The following is a 24357-nucleotide window of genomic DNA, read 5'->3' as shown; positions in this document are numbered from 1 at the left end:
ATCTCTGTATGAAAGTTTTTGGGTGATATGATAAAATAAATAAAATCTTTAAAAATATGCTGTCTTCTGGAAGTATATAGATAAGAATATAAATACAAAGAAAGAGGGCTAGAAAGATGTTACCAAACGGATTGATATCATGTTTCTGATATTAGGATATTTGGAAAAGTAGAATTTTATCTTATTCATAGCACCCATAAGAGAATCCACTTGTTTAATTTATGTAAATTAAAAAAAAATAATGAGACAATCCTGGGCTGAAATCCAAGCTTTGGAGAAGGAAGTCCCAGGGTACATGGAGATGAGGAGTGGCAAGAACAGGGCATCTGCTAAAGGGACTTGGTAGAGAGGGTAAAGGAAAATGGGAATAGAGCACAAAGCAGGGTGGGGTGGGGTGGGGGTGGGGGTTGGGTTAGTCTCCTGTGTCCAGAATATTTAAAACACCTTTCAAACATTCCAGAATCAGTGGAACTGGCAATAGTCAGCAAAGAATATTGAGAACTGAATAATAACAAAATACACTATATTTTAGGCCTGTGTGGTACAGTGAAATATTTTGCTTTTTTGGGGTACCAGGAGTTGAACCCAGGAGCACTTGACCACTGAGCCAGACCCCCAGCCCTATTTTGTATTTAATTTAGAGACAGGGAGGTTCTCACTGAGTTGCTGAGGGCCTTGTTAAATTGCTGAGGCTGGCTTTGAACTGGCGATCCTCCTGCCCCAGGCTCCCAAACTCCTGGGATTACAGGTGCCCACCACTAGGGAATATTTTGATGAATATGTATAGCTTTAGGTGCTTAGACTGGGGGAGATTTTTGTAGATAGATTAGTAATATATTTACTGACCAAATGATAACCAGATAACTGACTTTCAGGGATGGTCAACAATATAATGCTGCTTGTGTCAGCCTGTTAACTTCTTAGTGATGATATAAACACTGGGCATTTGCCCTTTATTTTATTTATTTATTTATTTTTTAAAGAGAGAGACAGAGAGAATTTTTTAATATTTATTTTTTAGTTTTCGGCAGACACAACATCTTTGTTTGTATGTGGTGCTGAGGATTGAACCTGGGCCGCACGCATGCCAGGTGAGCGCGCTACCGCTTGAGCCACATCCCCAGCCCATGAGCCACATCCCCAGCCCAGCATTTGCCCTTTAAATATGTAAGCTTTGTGAGCAAAGGATTATTATTGGTTTTTGCATTGCTGAGGATTGAACCCAGGGTCTGGAGCATGCTAGACCAGCACTCTACCACTGAGCTCTGTCCCCAATTTCTTCTTTTATCCATTGCTTCACTCTCAGCCTCTAGAATAGTGCCTAGAACATAGAATGTACTCAGTAACTATTGTCAAATGAATAAATCTAACCAAAATTACGATGTAACTACATCAGAAGGCTATTGTGACAGAAAATGTACACATGGATGGTGGTAGTGGGATGAAAGAATAAAATCTTTTTTTATTTCCCAACGCTGGGGATTCAGCCCAAGGCCTTAGCTTACCACTGAGCTCTTCCTCCAACCCCTAAATTTTATAATGAGAAAATAATAGGTAATGTCTAAAAGTGAAAACTTAAGAAACAACAGAAGCATGTGATTTAGAAATTCAGATGTCTCACAATGGCCTGACTTCCAATTTTTTGATGGTGGCAAAGTGTTACAATATAAATATTTTTCACTTTCAGTATTCAGCAAATTATGGATTATTTAACACTTTGTTATAAAATAGGTCTGTGTCAGAGGATTTTGCTGAACTGTAGGCTAAAGTAAGTTTTCTCAGTTAAAGTGGCTGGGCACACTATTGATGTTTCATATAGGTTAGCAATTAAAGGCATTTTTCAGCTTACAATTTTTTTTGACTTCTGATGAGTCTATCAGGATGTAACTAACCCCAGTAAATTGAGAAGCATCTGCTTATAGTAAATGCCAAAAGCAAAGCAAAATAGTGAAAAGACTTGAAATTACTAGTCTCTGAGATGGAAATAGGAAGATTTCTTTTCATATATTTTTTTTAGTTGTAGTTGAGACAATACCTTTATTTTGTTTATTTATTTATTAATATTTTTAGTTGTAAATTGATCTTTTTTTTTTTTAATTTATATGTGGTGCTGAAGATTGAACCCAGGGCCTTACTCGTGCTAGGCGAGCGCTCTACGACTGAGCCACAACCCCAGCCCGGGAAAATTTCTTAAAAATAAAAGAGAATCTTTGGCATATCATTCATTTGTTCTAATCTATTAGCATGTATAATGGATTACATAGTGTTCCCATAAACATATGTCTACATCCTAATCCCAAGAATTTATAAATGTGACATTTTGAGGGGAAAACAGGTCTCAGGAGATGTAATTAAAGGTCTTAAGGTGAAATCACCTTGGATTATCTGGGAAAGCCCCAAGTCAAATGACTTGTCTTCTTAAAAGGCACAGAAGAGGGGCTGGCATTGTGGTTCAGTGGCAGAGCTCTTGCCTAGCACATGAGAGGCACTGGGTTCAATCCTCAGCATTACATAAAGAATAAATAAAAGCATTGTGTCCATCTACAACTAAATATAATTTTTATTTATTTATTTGGAGAATTTTAATATTTATTTTTTTAGTTATTGGTGGACACAACATCTTTGTTTTGTATGTGGTGCTGAGGATCGAACCCGGGCCGCACGCATGCCAGGCGAGCTCGCTACCGCTTGAGCCACATCCCTAGCCCTAAATATAATTTTTTAAAAAGGCACAGAGGAGAGAGAGAGAAGAGGAGAGGGAAGGCCATATGAAGATGGAGACAGAGACCAGAATTATAAAGAAATGCTGGAATCATCTGATGCTGAAAGTGGCAAAGAAAGATTCTCTCTAGAGCCTTCAGAGAGAGCAGGATACCCTTGACATCTTGATTTCAGGCCAAGGGCTTCCAGAACTGTGAGAGAATAAATTTTTATTGCTTTAAACCATCAAGTTTAAGTCATTTATAATAGCAGCCCTAGGAATCATCCAAGATAGCATGCATAATTAGGATAAAATAAAAATAAGAAAATTTATTGAGGCATTCATCACATGGGTTAAAAAAAGCAAATAATCAATATATGCAGAGAAAGCATTTGATGAAACTCAACTCTGGGGGCGGGATAAGGAAGAAAGAAAGAATTTTGGATTGTGCAGAGGTAAGTGTGGGGAGGGGTAGGGCTGTGGGGATGGAAAGGACGGCAGAATAAGACAGACATTATACCCTATATACAGGTATTACACTACTGGTGTGACTCTGCACCCTGTATAGCCCGAGGAATGAGAAGCCGTGCTCCATTTGTGTACAATGTGTCAAAATGCATTCTACTGTTATATAGAACTAATTAGAACAAATTAAAAAAAAAATGGAAGGGAGATTAGGAGAAAAGAATAAGGGGATCAGGGGGAGGGAGAGGTGGGAAAGAGGAGATATTGGGGGATAAAATTGATTAAAATTATACTGTTTTATTGTGTACGTATTTATATATTATAACAAATCCCTCTGTTGTATATAATTATAATGCATCAATAAAAAGAGGGAAAAAGTCAACTCTGACTCATGAAATAGAAAATCTGCTTTAAAGAAAAGATCACTAGTGAACTAAAGTAGACTAGACCTTCCTTCCTGATGAAGGATTGTCTATTAAAAACCTAAAAAAAACCTGGGCAGTTAAGCCCTATAAGTCCCAGCTACTTAGGAGGCTGGAGCAGAGGATTGCCTGAGCCCAGGAGTTTAAGGCCAGCTTGGACAGCAGAGCCAGACCTTGTCTCAAAAAAACAAAAACAAAACAAACAAAACCCTATGGCAAGGACTAGCTCAGTGGTAGAGGACTTGCCTACGAGGCTCAAGTCCCTGGTTTTCATCCCCAGCACTGTCAACAAACAAAAAACATATATTGCTTCCATTCATTCCTATATGAGACATAGCCAGCACAGTAAAACAAACAAAAACTGACAAATAATAGGTTACAGACATACTCAGTTCACTCCTAAGTTGGCAATGAATGAGCCAGGAGAGGAAAACACAAGTCAGGAAAAGGCAGGTAGAGATCAAGTGTAGCAGTGGGGAGCTAAGGTCCCCTAATTGCCCCCATGTTCTTTGAATCAAAGTAGGGCCAAGAAGTGGGTGTGTGGGGGTGGCTGGGAGCTGGGAGGGTGGGAAATTACCAGAGATAATGATGCAGTATCACTCCCTACCACCCAGTATAGGTGCTCCCTCCTTGCCCTAAGGGACAGCTTCCTCTACAGCAAAGCCTCTATCCAGAACCTCTACATTCATCAGTACAAAAAAGCTCCAGCCTTTATTAAATAAAAAGGAGGTAGAAGACAGATAAGGGTACAGGCTAGGACTCCTTCCTCCCCCTGAACATACACAGACATACAAACAGATACAACCAAGTAAATGACAGAGATGATCAGGGGACAGAACAAGGGGCAGAGGGAGGCAGCACCCTCCGCGAATGGTCCCGGACCCAAGGGTGAGCTGAGACCTGGGCCAGGGGCAGCCTTTCAGAGGGGTTATGTTTGAGCAGCTTGCAGATGAGGTCCTGGGCCCCTGCGGGCATAGAAGGAGGGAACTTCAGGTCCACCTGCAAGTGTGGAGAAAGAAGAAAGATGGCATTTGTCACCATGGTTACTTTCCTTGATTACCTACTCTATTCAGAGACTTGCGCAGGGCCGAGCACATCCATTCTGTCTACTGTCAGTCCCAGCCTCTGAAGCTGACAGAGCCTCAGGCAGCCCTCTTACCTTGACGATCCTCCGATAGGTCTCATTGTGTGAGGCACTCTCGAAGGGTGGGTTTCCCACCAGCAGCTCATAGCAGAGTATCCCGATGCACCAGAGATCTACCTTCTCATTGTGTGTGCGCCCCTCAATCATCTCTGGGGGCAGGTAGTCCAGGGTACCACACATTGTCTTCCTCCTGGGGGGATGAAGAAAGCGGGCATGAGTCTCAGGTCAGACAGACTTTCCTCTCCCTGATGGCTGGGTACCAACTGTCACCCAGATGCACCAGGAGAGTGTTCCAGTCAAACCAGATAGCAACACTGGGTAGAGCTGGGTGATGAAATAAACCAAAGCACCAGAGGTTGGCCTACCCACTGCCCCTCATTGCCACACTGAGAGATGTATCCTAATAAAATAATTTGACATAAAAGCAATACTCATCTTGCAATTAAAGAAAAATTGGAGACCTCTCTAATGCCCACCAAGAATGTTCTGCTTAAATAACTGAGGTTACATCTCTACTATGCAATACCATGAAACCAGGAACAATGACAATGGATAGTCAGGCATGGTGGCACAGGACTGCAATCCCACTGATTCAGGAGGCTAAGGTAGGAGGATGGGAAATTCAAGGCCAGACTTGACAATTTAGCAAGGTCCTGAGCAATTGAGTGAGATTCTACCTCAAAATAAAAAATAAAAAGCACTGGAAATGTAGCTCATAGTATTTGTAAGGCCCTAAAAATGTTTGAGAGTTTTCTCAGTGATATGGCAAAAGGGTCCCAATATATCAAGTAGAAAACCTTTGTCACGGGGACAACCAAACTGTTTGAGTCTGTTATGTGAGGTCAAATCCCAACATCTGGGTAATAAGATTTGAAGGGGTTTTATGTAGAATGCTGCAGCCTTATGTCAGGGCTCCCCCAACCCTTGCCCCAGCCATCATACCTCAGAGAGGGAGCGTGCACCGACCAGCCAAAATCCGCAATCTTCAGCTCACCTTGGAGCCCTAAAAGCAGATTTTCTGGCTTTATATCTCTGTGAATCACCTTTTTCCCATGGCAGTATATCAGAGCATCCGCCAACTCCTCCATGATCTGAGAGGGTCAACAACAGGCAGTTAGGCCTCCAGCTATAAGCCACATATCCCCAGCCTCCAAACCCCTGGCTGAAGTCCCAGGTGCCCACCCGCCCCGACCGTGGCTGTTCGTTGCTCATCAAAAGTGCGGCACTTCTGTAGCTCCTTGTAGAGCTCTCCTCGGGGGGCATACTCCAGAATCAAGTAGATCCTCCTCCGATCATAAAAATAGTTGTAGAGCCGCAAGATGTTGGGATGCCTGCAAGAAGAGAACCGGTAAGAAGACAGGACCCAATGGGTTGAACTAGGGTCACACATGGACCAGGGATAGGAGTAGATAGGGGGAGCTGGGATAGCTGGCCCACACTGAGAACTAAAGGGGGCTCACTGGTCACAGCTAAGAGACAGCAATCTGGGGTAAGGGCACAAATGGGGTTAGGTTCCAAGATGGGAACATACTGCAGATGGGCCTGGATCTCGATCTCCCTGCGCAGCTGGTGTTCCACACCTTCCTTCTCGATCTGGGACTTGAAGAGGACCTTGAGTGCCACAATGAAATGACTTTTCTTCTCTCGAGCCAAGTACACATTTCCAAATTTGCCTTTGCCCAGAGGACGCCCAATCTCAAAGTCGTTGATTGTGAGGGGCTGTCTATTAGAAAGTGGGGGGGCAGGCAGCTCAGTGCTCACTTGTCTACCCTCTAAGGTGTATGCTTTCCCTCCCTCCCTCAACCCCATTCTCTTCATCACTACACCTCCAGCCTTTAGGTTTTACTTCCCCCATTTCCTGCCTCTTCACTATCTCATCCCACCCTCCACCCCCAGGCTTGAGAACTTACCTGGAGTTTCGAACGCCAATGCTATTTTCTCCCACCTTCTGGCCATGGGCAGCTAAGGAGAGAGCAGGTAAGTTGAGGCCCTCTTTTCATATTCTCATCCCTAAACCCTCCCAGATCTAGCCCCTGTGGTCAATCTTCTTCCCCTTTTCCCAGTTACCTGTGGGCAGGCCGTTGGGGCGACTCATGAGGACAAGTGCAGATGGGGTGGCAGGCTCCTTCCGGAGGACCCTCTGGGGTAGGGTGTTCAGGCCCGATTGAGACTGAGAAGGAGCAGGGGTAGCTCTGAGGGTGCCTTTGTCCTGGAGACCAGGCTGGAATGTGCTGCAAGCAGCATTTCATCTACTTGCTAAAGAGCCACCCACCCTTCCACCCCTAGTTCAAAGAAAAAGACTTATAACTACAATCTGGCCCCGTAGTTTCAAGATTCTATTTATTGCTGCACATTAAAATGGGTTACTAAGGCACTGGACTCATAGCACAGTGGTAGAGCACTTGCCTAGCATGTGTAAGGCACTGGGTTTGATTCTCAGCACCACATATAAATATTGATTGAAAACTAACTAACTAAATAAAAATAAATAATTACTAATAAACAATCTAAGATTAACATCAAACATTTCACCTTTTTGGTTTTGGTCCACATTACTTTCTGAAGCACAAAACTGTCCAACCTGTATAGTCCTGTCTGTATCAACACCCTCATTCACCCAGCCTCCAATCCAGCAGAGGGCTGGGTCAATGAACATCCACAATTCAATGAATTTAACACAGAGGCTTTCTCAAAGTCCTTTAAAAAGCTCAGACCATTAAGAATTGAATAAGATCCTTGAAGACTTGAATGTTGCAGCAAACATCAGTATGTAATTTTCTACAATAGGCTTTAGAGACATCATGGTCTATTCCAATGGCCTTGGACCACTTCTTCACTTTTAACTTGTCAGAGACACACTTTATTTGGGGAATGACCAAGGCAAAAGGACAATGGTTTCTCTTTCAGACTCCACTATTGTGAGCCTGACTTTGTATTCCATGAGGGAATAAGCAGGTGGCAAGGGAACACATGGACTCTCTAGGATGCCAAGTTCCAACACCAGGGAGCAAAGCCTGTGCAGGACTCTTTCCTTCTTCAGCCAAGAGAAGAAAGCCCCCAGTACCCCTAAAAGTCTGTTCCCGGTGATATTAGTATAGATTGACAAATAACAAAGCTGATAGTTGGTTATTTGTCAATCTATACTATACACAATATAGTCCAGAAATTGACTATTTTCACATCTACATGGAAATAATATATGACATTTCAAATCAAAGGGTAAGCAGGATTTGGTTGTACGCACACCTCTAATCCCAGTGACTTAGAAGGCTATACCTGTAGGATCACAAGTTCAAGGCCAACCCCAGCAAGTTAGTGAGACTCCGTTTATCTCAAAATTAAAGGGACAGGGGGAATTACCCTAAGTACATGTATGAAGTCACAAATGATGTGACTCTACTTTGCGTACAACCAAAGACATGAAAAATTGTGTACTATAAATTGAAATGCATCCTGCTGTCATATATAACAAAAAATAAAAAGGGCTGGGGAAGTAGCTCAGTGGTATAAAGTCCTCTTATGTTTCATTTTTGGTATCAAAAAACAAACAAACAAACAAACAAAAAATAAAATCAGAGGGTAGAGTCTTCAATGAAAGATATTTGGATAACTGGAAAATAAATCTATTTGGATCCTTACTTCATACCTGTCATTAAAGCAAATTCAAGGGCTGGGGAAGTAGTTCAGTGATAGAGTGCTTTCCTAGCATACACTGGGTTCAATCCCAACTATTGAAGATAAATTTCAAAGTATTATTTTTAGACTGGACATTTTAATCAATAATTATATCTGTGTTCTTCCAGAGTCAATTCTCTGCCCAGTTTATTTTTTCTGGATGAGGACGGGGAATCATAGCCCGCAGACCAAACCTTGCCTGTTCAGGCCCAGATATAATTTTCCTGTGACAAGTAGGCTCAGCTCTACAAAAATCCTCAAGGGATGAGAGAGTCACTATTGAAGTTGACAACATTTGGCTGCAAATGACCAGATCAGTTCCTGCATGCAGCAAACTCTTGGGGCTCATAGGTAGGAGCTCAACAGGGAAGAAAAGGGCTTAGAGGATCGCCCTCTGCAGGACTTGAACTCTCCAAGTAGGAACTCTCCTAGCACGGAGTGTGATTGGGGGGTGGGGAAGTGGCCGGAAAGGTGGAAAGGGCCTTACCGTCTGCCGGCCGTAAGGCCAGGGGTAGGCATTCTCCTTCTGGGCCATCCTTAGAAAGTAGGAGGAGAGCTGGGTGGAGAAGGGAAAACAGAGCTGTGAAAAGCAGAGAAAAGAGTGAGAGAGGAAAAGAGAGAGGTCGGACCATCTAACCGGAAATGCTCGCCTGGGCTGGAGGAAGGGAGGGCTGCCTTTAGGCTTCTGGGCTCGGCTCTCAGCGCCCCCGCCCTGCTCTCTGTCCCACCCACTTTCCGGACCCTCTCTCTATCCTTGAACGCTCAGCAGCCTGGCGGAGTGCGCGCGGGCCCACCAACGGACAGCCTGATCTGCCTCACCACCTGCCCTCTCCCAGCTCAGGGCCCGCGAAAGGAAAGCAGCTCACCCGGAGCCCGTGGCACAGCTACTGTCCCCGTCGTCCGCAAAAAACTACTGAATCTGCCTGGTTGCAGCTTTGCAGAGGCACTTTCAAATCTCCCGCCCCGGCCCCATTGGCTACATCCGTCCTGTGACGTAGGCGTGAGCAGCCAATGAGCGAGCTACCGCGCGCTGGGTTCGAGCTTAGCAAAGTTTCCCCAGACATTTTCTTTCATTTAAAAAATTTTAAATACGCCCGGGATTTACCTTTCTGTAGGAACTAGAGTCTTTGTTTTCTATCAGATGGAGAGAGCCAATTATGCCAACGCCATTGGTTAAAACAAACTACCCTGTTCCCAACAGTTTGAAATGCTGCCCTTAATAATAAAAATCATCGTGTATTCAGTCGTCTCTAGTTATTTGTGGGTGATTGGTTCCTGGACACCCTACACACACACACACACACACACACACACACACACACACACGCTGCCTAGACATCCTTGTATAAAATGGCGTCATATTTGCATAGAACCTACACATTCTGAAGTCTAGGTTAAATCATCTCTAGATTACTTAAGATAACTAATATGATATAAATGCTGTGTCAGTAGTTGTAATACTATATTGGTTAGGGAATAATGATGCAAAAAGTCTGTACATATTCAGTATAGATTTTTTTTTTCTTTTGGATCCACAATTGGTTGAGTTTTGGATGCAGAACCTATGGTTATTTGAGTATCAATTGTTCTTGACTATTTCTGGGCTCTCTGTTACACTGTCCCTTTGTGTGTTTATTTATTCTTATGGATTTACTATTTTGATCTAATAAGTCCTTTATGTTCCTAGGAGGAATTTTCCACCAGTGGATCTTTCTCTGTTGGTCCTCAGATACCTGGCATGTTGCTTGGATTTATTTTCATTTTCATTGCTTCTTGCCTCGCTTTTTTTTTTTTTTTCTTCCCCTCAGCTCCATACCCTTTTCTCACCCTCAAATTTCATTCATGGGTTAAATTAAAACATATTAGCTCTGGCTGGGTGGTGCATAACTGTAATCCCAGTGACTTTGGAGGGTGAGGTAGGAGGATTGCAAGCTCAAGGCCAGTCTCAGCATTTAGTGAGGCCCTAAGCAATTTATTGAGACCCTGTCTCAAAATAAAAAGGGCTGAGGATATGGTTCAGTGGTACAGGCCCTTGGGTTCAATCTTGGCTACAAAAAGAAAAAAACAAAACAGGGCCTTCTATGAAATAATACCTAGTATTATAGTGTATGCCCTATCTAGAAGCCTTCCCTTTTTTTTCCTCTCCGGAAGGAACCACCTGCCTCCCCATTCTGTGTAGTGTAGTTGTACTGTGTGTCTGTAATCTGAACAAGGTTAGAGACCTGGATTGGCCTTTTTTGTACTCAAGAATTCTCTTAACACTTCCCTTATTTGCAAGATAGGGTCTTTTCCTTATTTTTATTTATTTATTTAGGTACTGGAAATTGAACCCAGGGGCACTTTATCACAGATCTACATCTCCAGCTCTATTTCTTAGAGATATTTTTTTATTAATTATTGATAGACATTTATAGTGCTGAGACTTGAACCCAGTGCCTCGCACATGCTAGGCAAGCTCTCTACCACTGAGCCACAACCCCAGCCATTCTATTTGTTATTTTGGGACAATGTTTCAAGAAATTGCTTAGGGTGTAGCTGAATTGCTGAGGTTGGCCTTGAACTTGCCAACCTCCTGCCTAGCTTCTAGAATTGCTTGGCCTGTGCCACCATACCTGCTTGTTCCTTTTATTATGAAAAGCAGATTTTGAGAAGCACTCAATAGGTTCCTTGTTGGTGAGAATTGTGTCACAAGACTGCTGCGAAGGAGGCTGGTAAAGTCAGCATCTCTCCCAGCTGCTAGGGTGAAAGTGTAACAGTGGTCCACTTTACCATTTGAATATAGCTCTCCTTGCTCTGAGGTTTCTTTTTAAAAAGACGTGTTCTTCTCCCTATCCCTAACAAGATTAGGGAGAAAGTGTTTGCTTTTCTTCCCCTAATTAATTGTCCTTGAACTCATCCACCACAGGAAGAAGATATCTGCCAGAGGATCTAAGAAGTGAATTTCAACACACCTTCAGAGTGCACCTGGGACCCCCTGTCAGGGCACACTTGGAATGCAGCCTTTGAAGAGCTTCTTTAAAAGCCCTCTGTTTCCCTGATGGGCACAATCACAGCCTCAGGGACAAGAATCCCCTGTGCTTCTCTTTTGCTTGCAAAGCAATAAAACTTCTGTTCCCTTTTCTCTGTCCTCATTATTAAATTGGCATGAATTGGCACTGAGGACAAGGATCAAGCTTTCGGTTACAAAAGCAAGAGGAAGCTGGTAGAAATAAGTGTATGCCTCAATGGCCTACAGGTTTGTTCTAGGGAGCCCAAGATTAATTTGAAAAGTCAGAGATCTGTGTATGATGAGACATTTCCAAAGAGTTGATAATCAAGGCAAGGCCATCATACTCCATTTGTGAAACACCATTTCGATACTGAAGGTACACACTCTTTTTACGTAGGGTCAGCTCAACCTCACTTCCCAAGATCAGGGACTCTATTTTTATTGCAACTCTTTTACCAACTCATTAGGCATAAAGAGACCAGCTAAGGAAGCATTTTTTACAAAAGTTCTATTACTTGGAGTATACTGTATTCCTCATGACCTACTCTAGGAAGACATTTCTTAAACCTGTCAGGGGACAGATTACAGAAGTGGATTATGCCTGATAGATCCAATACAGTATCTCTATCCCCTGGAATCTTTAAATTTCTACCTGCACATTATATTAGAACAATTTGGGGCCTTTCAGGAATGTTTGTGGGCCAGCATAGGATTGAGATTTGCGTCTTTCATAAATCAATTTCCCACCTGTCTGCCCAAATTAATGAATAAAACCTGTTATCTACCTCAGTGCTTCTCACATGATTTGTGGAGAAGGACCAGTCTTGATTATTTTCAATTTCTCACAAGTCAATACTTTCATAAAATATAATACATATATATGCATTGGAAAGTTAAATCTGAAACAACATAAAAATTACAAGCCCACTCTGGGGATATGGCTCAGTTGGTAGACTGCTTGTTTTACATGCATAAGGCCCTGGGTTCAATCCTTGCACCCCCCCCAAAAAAAATTCACAAGCCCATATAAAAAAAGGACATATAAAAAAGTGCTCTGACAGATGCTATAAGAGTTTCTAAATGCTTACTTTAAATTCTACACTTGTCCTGGATGAGGAAAAAAAGAAAAAAGTAGCACCAGTCTGTGGACCACACTTGGAATATATACCTATCTATCACCACAGCAATAAATACAATTCTGTTTAAAATTGTGTTCTGTTCTCCTTGGTCAGGAACACTTGAAATCCATTCTCCTGCAAATATGTTACCATTTTGTTCTTAAAAACAAAAACAAAACCAAAAGAAAACAAACCAAAAACTTCACCAGTTTCTGATGATATAAAGTGGCAATTTCCTCTTGGTGTAACTTTTGTTTTTTCTCTTGATTTTTCATCTCTTGGATCATGTTAGATGTGGGGTGGATTCTACTGTCCAAGAAGCAATGAAAGGTTGTTCTTCTGTCAGGGGCTGATCTTTCACATGACTAGGAAGGGTCAGCACTGTTTTATGTTCAAAGGACAGGGCAGGATGTCTAGATTACTACAATGTTTGGAAAGCCAGGATGTCAGTTTCTTTCATTTATTTATTAAGAAACAGGATCTCTCTATGTTGGCCAGGCTCATGTGATCTGGCAGTTCAGTTCCCCTTCCTCCCTCCCTTCCTCCCTTCCTTCCTTCCTTCCTTCCTTCCTTCCTTCCTTCCTTCCTTCCTTCCTTCCTCCCTCCCTCCCTCCCTCCCTCCCTTCCTTTCTTTCTTTTCCAGGGATTGAACCCAGGGGCGTTTAACCACTGAACCACATCCCCACATCATAGCTCTTTTTATTTTGAGACAGTGTCTCACTAAATTGCTGGCTTCCCTAAATTGCTGAGACTGGCTTTGAACTTGCAATCCTCCTTCCTCAGCCTCCCAAACCTCTGATATTACAGGCATGCACCACTGTGCCTGGCAAGTTTCTTTTATTTCTGATAATATTCCAATAAAAAATGTGAAGATATGAATTTTCATCATCAACCAACAAACCCCTGCCAGAGATTAAAGATAGGCTCAGAAGGTTTTGAAAGGTTCTTGCTGAGGAAGTCTGTCGATGCCCTTAGGTCTTTCCACTAAGTTTTCCTTTTCAAGATAAAGCTGAGGCAAAGCTGTGGAATTAATTGGGTATCCTTGTCCTATCCAGATTCATTTGAGCATCCCTACATCAAAGGGCATCACTATCTTAGTTTGCTCTTGGCTATCATAGCCCAGGTGTTTGTCTTTGGTGAAAACCACAGGCCTGAACAAACAAGTTCTAGCCACCACGACTGAGAACTGAGACCATGTCCAGATCCAGACCATAGGACATTTATGCATCATCCCAGGATGAACCAATCAGCCAGAAGGTATCCCTTCCCAGGTGACTGAACAGCAAGCCTCTGTACTACACCAGAAACTTTTCAACTTTTTACTGTATCCTTCATACAGGAAATGGAGAGCTGGATTTATTTTCACAAACTGAACAAGCCTATGTAATCAACACCCAAATAAACAAATGAAAGCCCCAGAAGGCCCACTCATTCTCCTTTCCTTCCCACCACCCACTTTTCCCCAAAACAACCATATTCTATCTGGGTGTAGTGGTGCACACCTGGAATCCTAGCAATTCTGGAGGCTAAGGCAGGACAGACGATCCTCATTGGCCAGCGTCAACAAATTAGGGAGACCCTGTCTCAAAATAAAATAAAAAGGGCTGGGGATGTAGCTCTGTGGTAGAAAACCCCTGAATCAATATCAAGTACTGAAAAAAAAAATAATCATAACCTGACTTCTAAATTCATATGCCAGTTTTGTTTGCTTTGAACTTTATGCAAATGAATCAGACATATATTCTGTGTCTTCTTTCATTCAACATTATTGTTTTAGTCTTGATTAAAATGATAAATTTTATGTTAAATATATTTTGGTATTAAATTATGACCTATCTTAAAAAAATAGGAAAAAAGAACACACAAAATGTATTACATGCCTAGGTCATTTAGGTATTAAATTCCAGGAGACTTAAACTATCAAGAATACTCTTTAAACCAGGGATGGTGGTGCATGCCTGTAATTCCAGCAACTTGGGAGTCTGAGGCAGGAGGACTGTGAGTTCAAAGCCAGTCTCACCAATTTAGTGAGGCCTTAAGCAAGTTAGTGAGACCCTGGCTCAAACTAAGGCATAAAAAGGGCTGGGGTTGTCACTGAGTGGTTAAACGCCCTTGAGTTCAAAAGCAAAACAAAACTAAAAACTCTCTTTTGGGGGTACCAGGTATTGAACCCAGGAGTGCATAAGCACTGAACCACATCCCCAGCCCTTGTTTCTATTTTATGTAGAGATAGGGTCTGGCTGAGTTGCTTAGGGCCTTACTAAATTACTGAGGCTGTCTTTGAACTTGCGATTCCCCTGTCTCAGCCCCCAAAGCCACTGGGGTTACAGGTATGCCCTGCCCCACCTGGTAAAATAAAACTCTAAAAGCACCTATGTAACTACTGCTGGATTAGTCAAATCTTAAGGTTTTGCTGTATTCTGCCCCACTCCCTAGACTGCATTCTCTTCTCATTCTCCTCTAGGGGAAAAAAGAATCCTCATCCATGGCAAAATGTGGTCTTTTCAAGAGCCCACTTCATTGTCAGTAAGGAACCTGCATCTCTCCGCGTGGTTTTTGTTGCTCTATACTTCAGATAAACTTTGCTAGTAATTAACTATAGATATAATCCCTGAAAGTAGTCTTTGATTTTGTAAGGGGGTGGTGATACCAGGGATTGAACTCAGAGAACTCAACCACTGAGCCAGATCCCCAGCCCTATTTTGTATTTTGTATTTTTTTTTTTTTTTTTTTAAGAGACAGGGTCTGTCTGTGTAGACAAGAGTTGCTTAGATCCTCGCTAAGTTTCTGAGGCTGGCTTTGAACTCCAATACTCCTGCCTTGGTCTCCCAAGCAGATGGGATTGCAGGAGTGTGCCACCGCACCACAAGGGCTGATTTGTTTTTGTTTGTTTGTTTTTAAATGAGATAAAAGAACTACAGGTGGCCGTCAGTTTAAAATGTCAAGAATTAGGCCTATGTATATTTCTCCTGCATTTTCCACTACACTTGCTATGGGGTGGGAATTGTGTCCCACCAGCCTGACACATTGGCCCAAGTTTGTAATCCCAGCAACTAAGGCAGGACGATCTTATTTGAGGCCAGCCTGGGCAATACTGGGAGACCCTGTCCCTCCAAACAAACAAAACCCTACAACTAACTTTAGTGTTTGCTGGAGGCAAAGGGAAAAGATAGTGGGAAAAGAACAGTGGTTACAAATATTAATTACCTCCAGGTGACCAGTTACAGCAACAAGGACTAATAAATCTTGCGTATTTATTCATTTATTGATACCAGGGATTGAACGCAGGAGCACTTAACCATTGAGGTACATCCCCATCCCTTTTTTTTTTTTTTTTTTTTTTTGTATTTTATTTAGAGTCAGGGTCTCACTGAGTTGCTTAATGCCTCTCCTTTGCTGAGGCTGGCTTTGAACTCGTGATCCTCCTGCCTCAGCCTCTTGAGTTTCTGGGATTACAGGTGAGCACCTAGGTTTGGGCGTCCAGAGAGGGGAGCACAACTGTGCTGTGGCTAGCTTCAAACTCTCTTCACCTTAAGTCACCAGAGTTCCTCTGCAGGGCGTGGCCCCGCTAAGTCATCAAGCAGGTCTTCAGTTCTGCAACCAGGGGTGGTCAACAGTTTCCCTGTTCTCCGGAGTGACACAGTGACAGAAAGCAGGGACCAGAGAGAGAAGAGCACAGCACAGGTTCTAGCCTAGGTGGCGACAGCCTTGTGGATAGTGGAGAGATGGCCCAGATAAATCACCAGCAACTCAAATCTGTCACATTAAGAAAGGAATATTTATTCGAGGAAAAATATGTCAAGTTATTTCCCAGTGGGAAATAAAAAGTCTCCGCGGGAAGGTGAGGAGGGGAGGTGGCAGGCTTGGATTTCTCTGTATTATTTTCAATACACCAAAAGCAGCAAAATTGCACGTGTTTCCCGGTTTCTAGTGACTGCTAAGTCTGGAGAAAAGGCAATATTTGTGTTTAACATTTTTGTGTTCTACCCTCAAGTAAACCAGAGACGATGGAAAACATTTTAAGTTAGTGAAAAAGAGAAAAAGAAAGGTCGGTCGTACATGAAAGTCAGCCGGCAGGACAGTTAGAAGTGTAGCCAAAGAGAACCTTCAGCTGGAGTTTCCAGGAATTGGTGTCACAGAACTAAGTCAGTAGAGACAAAAGAAAAACAAAGCACAATGATCTTCCTGGCAACATATTTAAAAAATGAAGAAACAAAAACTGCAAATAAATAATAACTCAAGTATCCAAATTTAGAAGAATTGCTTAATAATTTACAGAATTGTCATCAAATTTTAGATACTCATTAAAATGATAAAGTCGGTAGAGTCATATTTCTACTACGATGATGAGCGACAACAATGGAGTACAGGATTAGGGACATCACTGGCAAATAAAAGTTAACTTGCCACAAATGAAAATAATGGGGTAGTATAGTGACCACAAATCACTATCATTACTTTAAAAACGATTTGGTTATTTCTACACTCTTTCCAACAAAGAGCATTTATTGCCACAAATACATTTTCTGAACAAGAAGTGGAAACTGTTAGTGAACAATTTCTGTTAGGATACCTAAAATGTCTATGAAATTAGGACTATTTTTGTTGGTCGATTTGATGAGAACAGTAAAAATGAAATAGTGCCCAAATTTGTTTTTAGGAGACATTCATGCACTTTAGGAAAAAGTGTAACAGAAAAATACTATGTTTTTATTTTTTCATTTAATATAAAGATTAGGGCTAATGTTTCCTAATTTGGAAAAGTACTGATTGACCCCGACGTGATTTGAACACGCAACCTTCTGATCTGGAGTCAGACGCGCTACCGTTGCGCCACGAGGCCTCCCAGAACCCGGCGCCGGACCGGTATCGTGAACAGATTTATCGTCAGCAACGAAAGGCGGAGCTCTATCCTTAAACTCCGCCTTTGAGATTTTAATCTGTGCTGTTCTTTCAGCCTCCGGGAGAGGGGAGGGGTCGAGATGAGCGCGCACGCGCAAGGCAATCAAACTCATTCTGATGAAGAGACAAATTGTGTTCAAGTGAGTTTGGCTTAAGGTCCAATTCTTTAACCTTGGGACACATTGAATTCACTCAATAGAGAAGCGATATCAATGTGTTTGGGAATTTTTTTTTCCTGGAAATCATGTCATCACAGTGTCAGGGTAGTCCTCGCCTCCGGAAGAAATCTTACACTTAATCCTGGCTTTGCCGCTGACTCACAGAGCCGCTTTAATTAGCTTCTCTGGGCTTTGGTTTCCTTATCTGTAATTCAGATTGGGCATAATTCCACATTGTCACGCGGGTGAAGGCGCGCATCAGCAGTGACCAGAACCGAGTGTCCCTTAGGTGTGCGCCCAGCACACTAATGCTGCGCAAACTCTACCGTTTCTAGCTCTGAATGAGTCTTTTAGGTGGCTCGAATAGACCTTAAAGAACCCCTAAAACAAAATGTTACCGTCTGCGTTGGTGGTATAGTGGTGAGCATAGCTGCCTTCCAAGCAGTTGACCCGGGTTCGATTCCCGGCCAACGCAACTTTTTGTTTTTTAATTTATTTATTAGTATTTCACCCCCTTGCTCCCCAGGGTATCACCCTGGTGTTTAGGGTTGGCCTTGAGGCACACTCTCCTCGGCCTGGGACTCTGGCCGCGATGTCCTGCTTGTTCCCTCCCAACGAGAAGACCCTACTTACCGTGCGGCTAGGGACTGGAGACTGCAGATCGCGCTACGAACCCACAGATACAGACGCAAGGAGGCCAAAGGGAACCAAACCTATCCTCGGCATCTGGGACCCTGCGGCGCGGCTCGCCGAGGCTGGGAAACTAAGCTGCTCAGCTCAGCTACAAGCTATGACTGGAGATGCCCATTTGGATAAGTAGGAAGCAAATTCAGGGGTTCCTGTCTGACCGAGTATTACGTGAGCTGTTTCATGCTGTTTGCCCATCTGTGTTTGCTAAGTTCTCATCAAAGAATTCACCTAATGCACATATTGAGTAGGGAGAATAATGGCAAATGTAGCTATACGTTTAAATTGCAAGTTACTTAAGTAAAATGCAAGCTGGCACTTAAAACGTTCGCTCCGGAGTCAGAATGAGCTTCCTCTTTTTCTTTGGGACTTATTCTCAGGGCACAGACGGATTTTTACCAAATGAGTGGGATTTCATGGATAGAAAAATAGAACACGGAGAACACAAAAACAGACAGCTTCTCCCCGTCGGGGAATCGAACCCCGGTCTCCCGCGTGACAGGCGGGGATACTCACCACTATACTAACGAGGAGTGAGCTACGCAGGACCCTTTCCGTATCCTTGATCTGGGATCTCGAAGGCGCTTAGCACGCTCATGGAAGGGTTTTGGAGGTTTGCCTTTTCAGTTTAGACCTCAACTGAACACGAGTCTTTACAAAGGCGGAAACAAGCAGGAGTTACCGAAAAAGAGAACCTGACTGTCCACGCACACCCTGAATTGCTCCCATTTCCTTCAATCTGTCATTCACAACTGGAGGTTAATAAGCATCATTCAAATTGAAAGATGGCTCTAGTGGACGAGGTAAGGCAACAAGATGAGAAACGGGAAACCAGCAGAATGCTTGCGTTTTGTCTAAGTCTGGACTACCTCTGCTGTCCCTGACAACCCAGTTAGGACTACGCAGTAAGTTTCTTCCTGCCACCGGATGTCCACTCAGAACAAAAGAGCTCACTGCACACGGAGCAGTCGACACGGATCATTTTCCAGTTCAGTTTACCGAGCCACTAAAGGTCAAACAAAAAGCCAAAGACAGGGCTCGTCCGGGATTTGAACCCGGGACCTCTCGCACCCGAAGCGAGAATCATACCCCTAGACCAACGAGCCGACGTACTACGCTGCCCGCGACCGCCCTTAGAGGTCGTATCACACTTGCTGCGGTCCTGAGGACATCATCCATGGCTGAGACACGCAGGCGTGCTGCTAGGAATCATTCTCCCCAAAGCAGTACTCTAGGACAAGGGTTTAAGAAATCTCTTGGCTGCTGGCCCAAGAGCTCCGACTCCTCCCAGGAAATAGCGTCGAGGAAGTGGGTGGGAGTGGGCTCGGCATCGACCTGAAGTTGCTTTCAAGTTCTGCCTGGAACATCGGTTCCAGCTCCTGGTGGTCACCAACAGTTTTTTTGAAAGAGAAGATATTTGAGGACCATCCCTCATCCTTTCCGCCTCCTCCCGCAGCCGCAGTCCTCGGGCCCACCTCCCCATTGTAGAACTTTGGGGACAAGCCTGGTTTCGGGATGGGTTTGGGGCAGTTATTGAGTACTAAAATACCTAAGTGAACACCAGCCAGCCCCTCTCGTCTTTCTTGCGTTTGGTGTAACTTACTGGGGTGGTCCGCAGGACATGCCCCGGCCTAGACTCGTCAATAGCCCACAGTGTCCCTACACGGGTGACAGGGCCCAGGTGACAAAGACAATGATTCCTGGGGCCAAGAAGACTGACGGAAGAGGTTTCATAAGAGCTGGTGTGGTTGGCGGGTCTGGCTTTCCAACCTCCAGAGTGGGTTGAGATACCAGGTCTTGTAACCAAACCAAAACTTCCCTGGACACCCTTACCAATACTAATCCTAGGGCTTTCAGCCTGTAGGATCAGGTTACCCCTTAACCTCTGATCTAGCAATGGCTCTGTCTGTCACCTAAGACTTCTAGAAGGTAAAGAGCTCTAAGACAAGTACCACACAAGTGTAGCCCAAGGCCAGGTAGCCCAGCTTTGAGGCCTGGAAGTGTCCCTTGGGCTACCCAGTGAGCCTCTAATTTCTTGGTGCACTCACCACTGCTCCTTCCGAGTTTCAACCAGATCAACCGGGGTCAGTTACAGTCCAGCTTCTTGGGCCTTCCTTCAGCTCAGTGCCTGTCCCAGGGAATCCCCTAGGCCTGACTTTGACCTTCAGCGGCCCTGCACCAACCTGATAGCATCCATTGCTTGTTCCATAGCCAGTCCTGTGATTTGTGGGGCCACGCCCTTCTTAATAACTCAACCCACAGACACTTTGGTGGGGAGGACTTCAAAGAAGGGTTCAGGTCTTTTTTTTTTTTTTTTTTTTCTCAGATGTCCCCAGGCAGCTTAATCTTTCCCATTAGAGTTGCAAATCTTTAAGATGGTTCTCGAGGTTCTCCCAGTGATCTTGGTGCCTCCTTTCCCCAATCACTTTCCCATTCTGGTCTTTCTTCGCTGGGCTCCCAGGCTTCCTAGCTAAATTCTCCAGTCTTTCTTCCCTCACCTGACCTCAGGCACTGAATCTCCGCAAGGAAGGGACCAAAATCCTTCAAGACCAATAGTAAAAGTTGTGATTCCCTCCTCCTAGAAAAGTGCATACTATAGTGAATAAGAATGTCGATGGTCAGTTTTATTCATACACAGGAACCACACTCCCAGGCTAATGAGTAAACACCTTAATGAGCACCATCAATGCCTATTTCAAATGTGAAAGACTTTGAGGCTCCACTGTGGGTACACCTCCAGCCAACTCTTTTGTCTCAGAGCTGGAAAAACCGGAGTTGGGAGTGAACTCAGGTGGAAGTTATAGGAAGGAAGATGGGGGTGAATCTGGATAGAAAGAAAGATGATATAGCCTTGATATTTTTTCAATGCCTATTTTACATACATTTTGCTCCATGCTCTACCCTGAATCATATTTAAACTCCTAAGCTGGCACACCAAAATGGGCTTTACTGCTCTCAAGACCCCTACCATATGGCAGGGGTTCTATCTCTTCTCTCTTCAAATATATCCAACTGTGTTTACTAGGCCCTCAGTGATTGTCCGTGAATTTTTTGTTTGTTTGTTTTTTAGTTGTATATAGACACAATTCCTTTATTTTATTTATTTATTTTTATGTGGTGCCGAGGATCAAACCTAGTGCCTCACAGGTGCTAGGCATGGTCTCTACCACTGAGCTATAATCCCAGCCCTGTCTGTGAATTTTGTTCTTAAAAATTTGTGAGACAAGAACCCAGAGGAAATTGGCAAAGCCATGAATCTAATCTCATCTCAAAACTTCAGTTTCAATAGTGGGAAGGACTCCACTTTCAGAATCCAAAGAGTAAGGTGTAAACAACTGGTCATTGTTTCAATTGGAAGCAGTTTACTTTTTTCTTTTTTTCTTTTTATATTTCACATTTTAACAGAAGTCAGAAATTTACACTGAAAGATCCAATTCTAAGATTTAACTTCAGGCAGTCACAGTTTTTTTGAAAGAGAAGATATTTGAGGAGCTCAGTGCTTCCCAGGAGGATGCGGGTATCCTCCTGAAGTTTTTCCTTTTCAGATTCCACATCCTGTCAGTTACTAAAGCCTATTATTCAAAATCCTAAATGTCTTGAAGTCATCTCTACAACTGCCCTTGCAAGCTTTGGACATTTCTGTAAGCAACACCTGCCCCGACCCCACATGCTCTGATTGTAACATTTATGTACCATATTATATAATTTAGTGAAATATGTTTTTTTGTGTGTGTGTGTCATCCCAGTCCCATAAACTCCAGCAGGGCAGGTCTCCTCTCTTTGCTTCCTGCTGTATTCCCAGGTCTCACAACACTGCCTGTTTTGCTGTAACTATGTAATGGAAAGTTTCTACTTGGTCATAAGACTTGGCTCACCTCCTCCAGAAAGCCTTCCCTGACTATCCTCTACCTTCAGACTGGAGGAGATGCCACTTTTTTCCCCTATTCTGAGAACACCCTGTTATTTCTGCTGTTTACGGGTGAGGAGTCCTTGTTTCCCCGAAGGCTGAAGTATAACACCAGAGAAGTACGCCGAGGCAAGTGAAGAGTGGAAAGTAGAAGCTTTATTAAAGGACAGCAGAAAAGACTTCTCCCGGAAGAAGAAGAGGACAGAGAGGTGGAATCCATGGAAGCGGGAGGTCTTCCCTTTTTTATAGCTAAGGTCTTCTTTTGGCTTTCCCACATTCATGTCTTTTGTTTCCCTTTATCTTGCAGTGATAGAATGCACGTGGGAAGGTCAAAAGGTGGGAAATAGGTGGGCTGAAGGAGTAATCTGGGCAGGAAGGGCCTGGGGTGGTTTTTGATTATCACTTTTTCGTTTGCTGTGAGCTGCTTTATTAACAGTTCCTTAGGATGGATTCCTGGCCTTGGGGACATTAACATTTCAATTTCCAGCAAGTGCTGCTCTGGTTTCCTGGACTCCATTCTCAATAATGTGCTCCATTTTCTTTATCTTACTCAATATTAGACCCGATTTACCTAACTACACTAACTATCTATCCTCAAATCTGGCTTCACTGTCCGGCCCTTAGCACTTTATGTTGTGATTGCTGTCTTCTCAAGAGCTCTGAGAAAAGGGTCTGCTTTATGCATGTGTTTACACAGTGTTTGCCAGTGTTGCATACAAATGTGGTCTGGATATCTTGCTTGAGGTGGAGACAGCAATTCTTCCAGGTCAACATTTTTACTCAGTATCTCACAACAGATCCTGGGCCAAGGAAATGCTGGGCCTTCGGACACACCACAGGTCTGCCTTCTCTGGGTCCTGCCACCGTTCACTCCTACCTTCACCAGCCCTGCCTCAGGGCTCCAGGAGTGTGTCCTGCTGTCCATACCAGGTTCCCTGGAAACTGCACTGGCAAGGCACTCTTTTCTACTTCCTTTCCTTGTTACAAGGCCAATTCATGCCAATTTAATAATGAACACACAGTTTTGAGAAAAAAGAAAAAGAAATTTTATTGCTTTGCTAGCAACAGAGAAACACAGGGGACTCCATCCAGTCCCTGAGGCAATGATTCTGCCCATCAGGGAAAGAAAACAGACAGCTTTTTAAAAAGCTCTTCAAAGGCTACATTCCAGAACTGTTGGGGGTCCTGGGGTCACCCTGATGGTGTGTTTGTGTTAGGATACACTAGTTAATTTGGGAGATAGTCACTTCCTAATTCTTCTGGTGACATCTCCTTCCTGTGGAGAACTGATAACTCAAGGTAATCTATTCCCTTGAGATGGATTCCAAGTTAGGGAGTGGGAGAGGAAAAGAGGAAAAGAAAAAAGCAAGTCAAAAGGTAAAGTGGGCCACTGTCACTCCTCATAGTTCCAGTTCTTGGAGGACTTCTTTTAGGAAACCAGATAGCTCCGGGCCAAAGGAAATCTTGCTAGTGGACCCAGACTTTCTGCTTGTGGAGAGCTAGCGATAGAGGTAACTACACGTGAAAGGCCCAGTTACCTACAAGTCGCACCACATTTTAAACATATATTTTTAAAATATGTATATTTTACAATACATAAAATACATATAAAATAATGAGGCCTCAAGACAAAAGAAATATAATTTAGTACCAAACAAAACCAAGTGGCTCAAATTCTAGGAGACCTCCTATAGTAGAAGCAATTTGGATGGTAGGGGAGCTGCCGGGCTAGCCCACTCCGCCACTGGGCTGTAGCACCCGCCAGGCAAAAGAAAGTCTGGCGGGCTGCGCCGGATTGCCAACAGGTGAGAGGGCCAGCTTGGGAGCGGCGGCCCACCAGGGCACCGGGATGCTCTGAAACCCTTGAGTTCTCTGATAGAAAAATAGTCCTTTAGGGTCTCCTCATTAAGTCACAAAACAGACGAATCCTGAAACCCTCCCACCCAACTGAATAAAGGCACCGCTGGGATTCGAACCCAGGATCTCCTGTTTACTAGACAGGCGCTTTAACCAACTAAGCCACGGCGCCTGGGATAGTATTGCCTTTCCCTAACAAGCACTACAGGAATATAGCATTCGCGTCTATACATCTTATGCAAACTCAATGGAAATCAACTGGACTTTGGAAACAGATTACTTCCACCTGATTCCGGAAAGGGCAGGGAAATACTTTGAAACATAGCAAGAAG

The 24357-nt window shown here is 43.5% G+C and overlaps 1 protein-coding gene, 5 non-coding genes and 1 pseudogene across 6 annotated transcripts; 1 reads left to right on the top strand and 6 right to left on the bottom strand.

Moving 5' to 3' along the window:
- Nucleotides 1–4413: 4413 nt before the first annotated feature.
- Aurkb (aurora kinase B) lies at nt 4414–19462 on the bottom strand. The gene is made up of 9 exons (XM_026390629.2): nt 19375–19462; nt 8895–8987; nt 6800–6902; nt 6643–6694; nt 6264–6455; nt 5925–6063; nt 5675–5823; nt 4748–4922; nt 4414–4587 (listed from the first exon to the last, which is right to left on the bottom strand). Exons 1-9 carry the CDS (start codon nt 19438–19440, stop codon nt 4414–4416), a joined length of 1143 nt encoding a protein of 380 aa, XP_026246414.2. The 5' UTR covers nt 19441–19462.
- Nucleotides 14939–15139, bottom strand: LOC113184068 (small nucleolar RNA U3; annotated as a pseudogene).
- Trnaw-cca (transfer RNA tryptophan (anticodon CCA)) lies at nt 17286–17357 on the bottom strand. The gene has a single exon. It is a non-coding gene; the product is annotated as a tRNA-Trp (tRNA).
- On the top strand, nt 17978–18049 carry Trnag-ucc (transfer RNA glycine (anticodon UCC)). Its single transcript has one exon. It is a non-coding gene; the product is annotated as a tRNA-Gly (tRNA).
- Trnad-guc (transfer RNA aspartic acid (anticodon GUC)) lies at nt 18723–18794 on the bottom strand. Its single transcript has one exon. It is a non-coding gene; the product is annotated as a tRNA-Asp (tRNA).
- On the bottom strand, nt 19296–19367 carry Trnap-cgg (transfer RNA proline (anticodon CGG)). The gene has a single exon. It is a non-coding gene; the product is annotated as a tRNA-Pro (tRNA).
- A 4661-nt stretch (nt 19463–24123) lies between the features above and the next one.
- Trnat-agu (transfer RNA threonine (anticodon AGU)) lies at nt 24124–24197 on the bottom strand. The gene has a single exon. It is a non-coding gene; the product is annotated as a tRNA-Thr (tRNA).
- Between the last annotated feature and the right edge of the window lie 160 nt (nt 24198–24357).

This window comes from Urocitellus parryii, chromosome 7 (genome assembly GCF_045843805.1).
Source record: "Urocitellus parryii isolate mUroPar1 chromosome 7, mUroPar1.hap1, whole genome shotgun sequence".
Classification (NCBI taxonomy): Eukaryota; Metazoa; Chordata; class Mammalia; order Rodentia; family Sciuridae; genus Urocitellus; species Urocitellus parryii.
Note: the sequence above shows the minus strand (reverse complement) of the source record. Positions and strands in the feature narration are given on the sequence as shown.

Bases quoted from the DNA above. Each gene is read 5' to 3' on its own strand.
- Aurkb (XM_026390629.2), bottom strand. From the start codon at position 19,440: ATGGATGATGTCCTCAGGACCGCAGCAAGTGTGATACGACCTCTAAGG. The intron at 6,695-6,799 runs GTAACTGGGAAA...CTCTCTCCTTAG, and splicing joins CCCCAACGGCCTGCCCACAG to CTGCCCATGGCCAGAAGGTG. The intron at 6,064-6,263 runs GTATGTTCCCAT...CTCTTCTTGCAG, and splicing joins GAGATCCAGGCCCATCTGCA to GCATCCCAACATCTTGCGGC.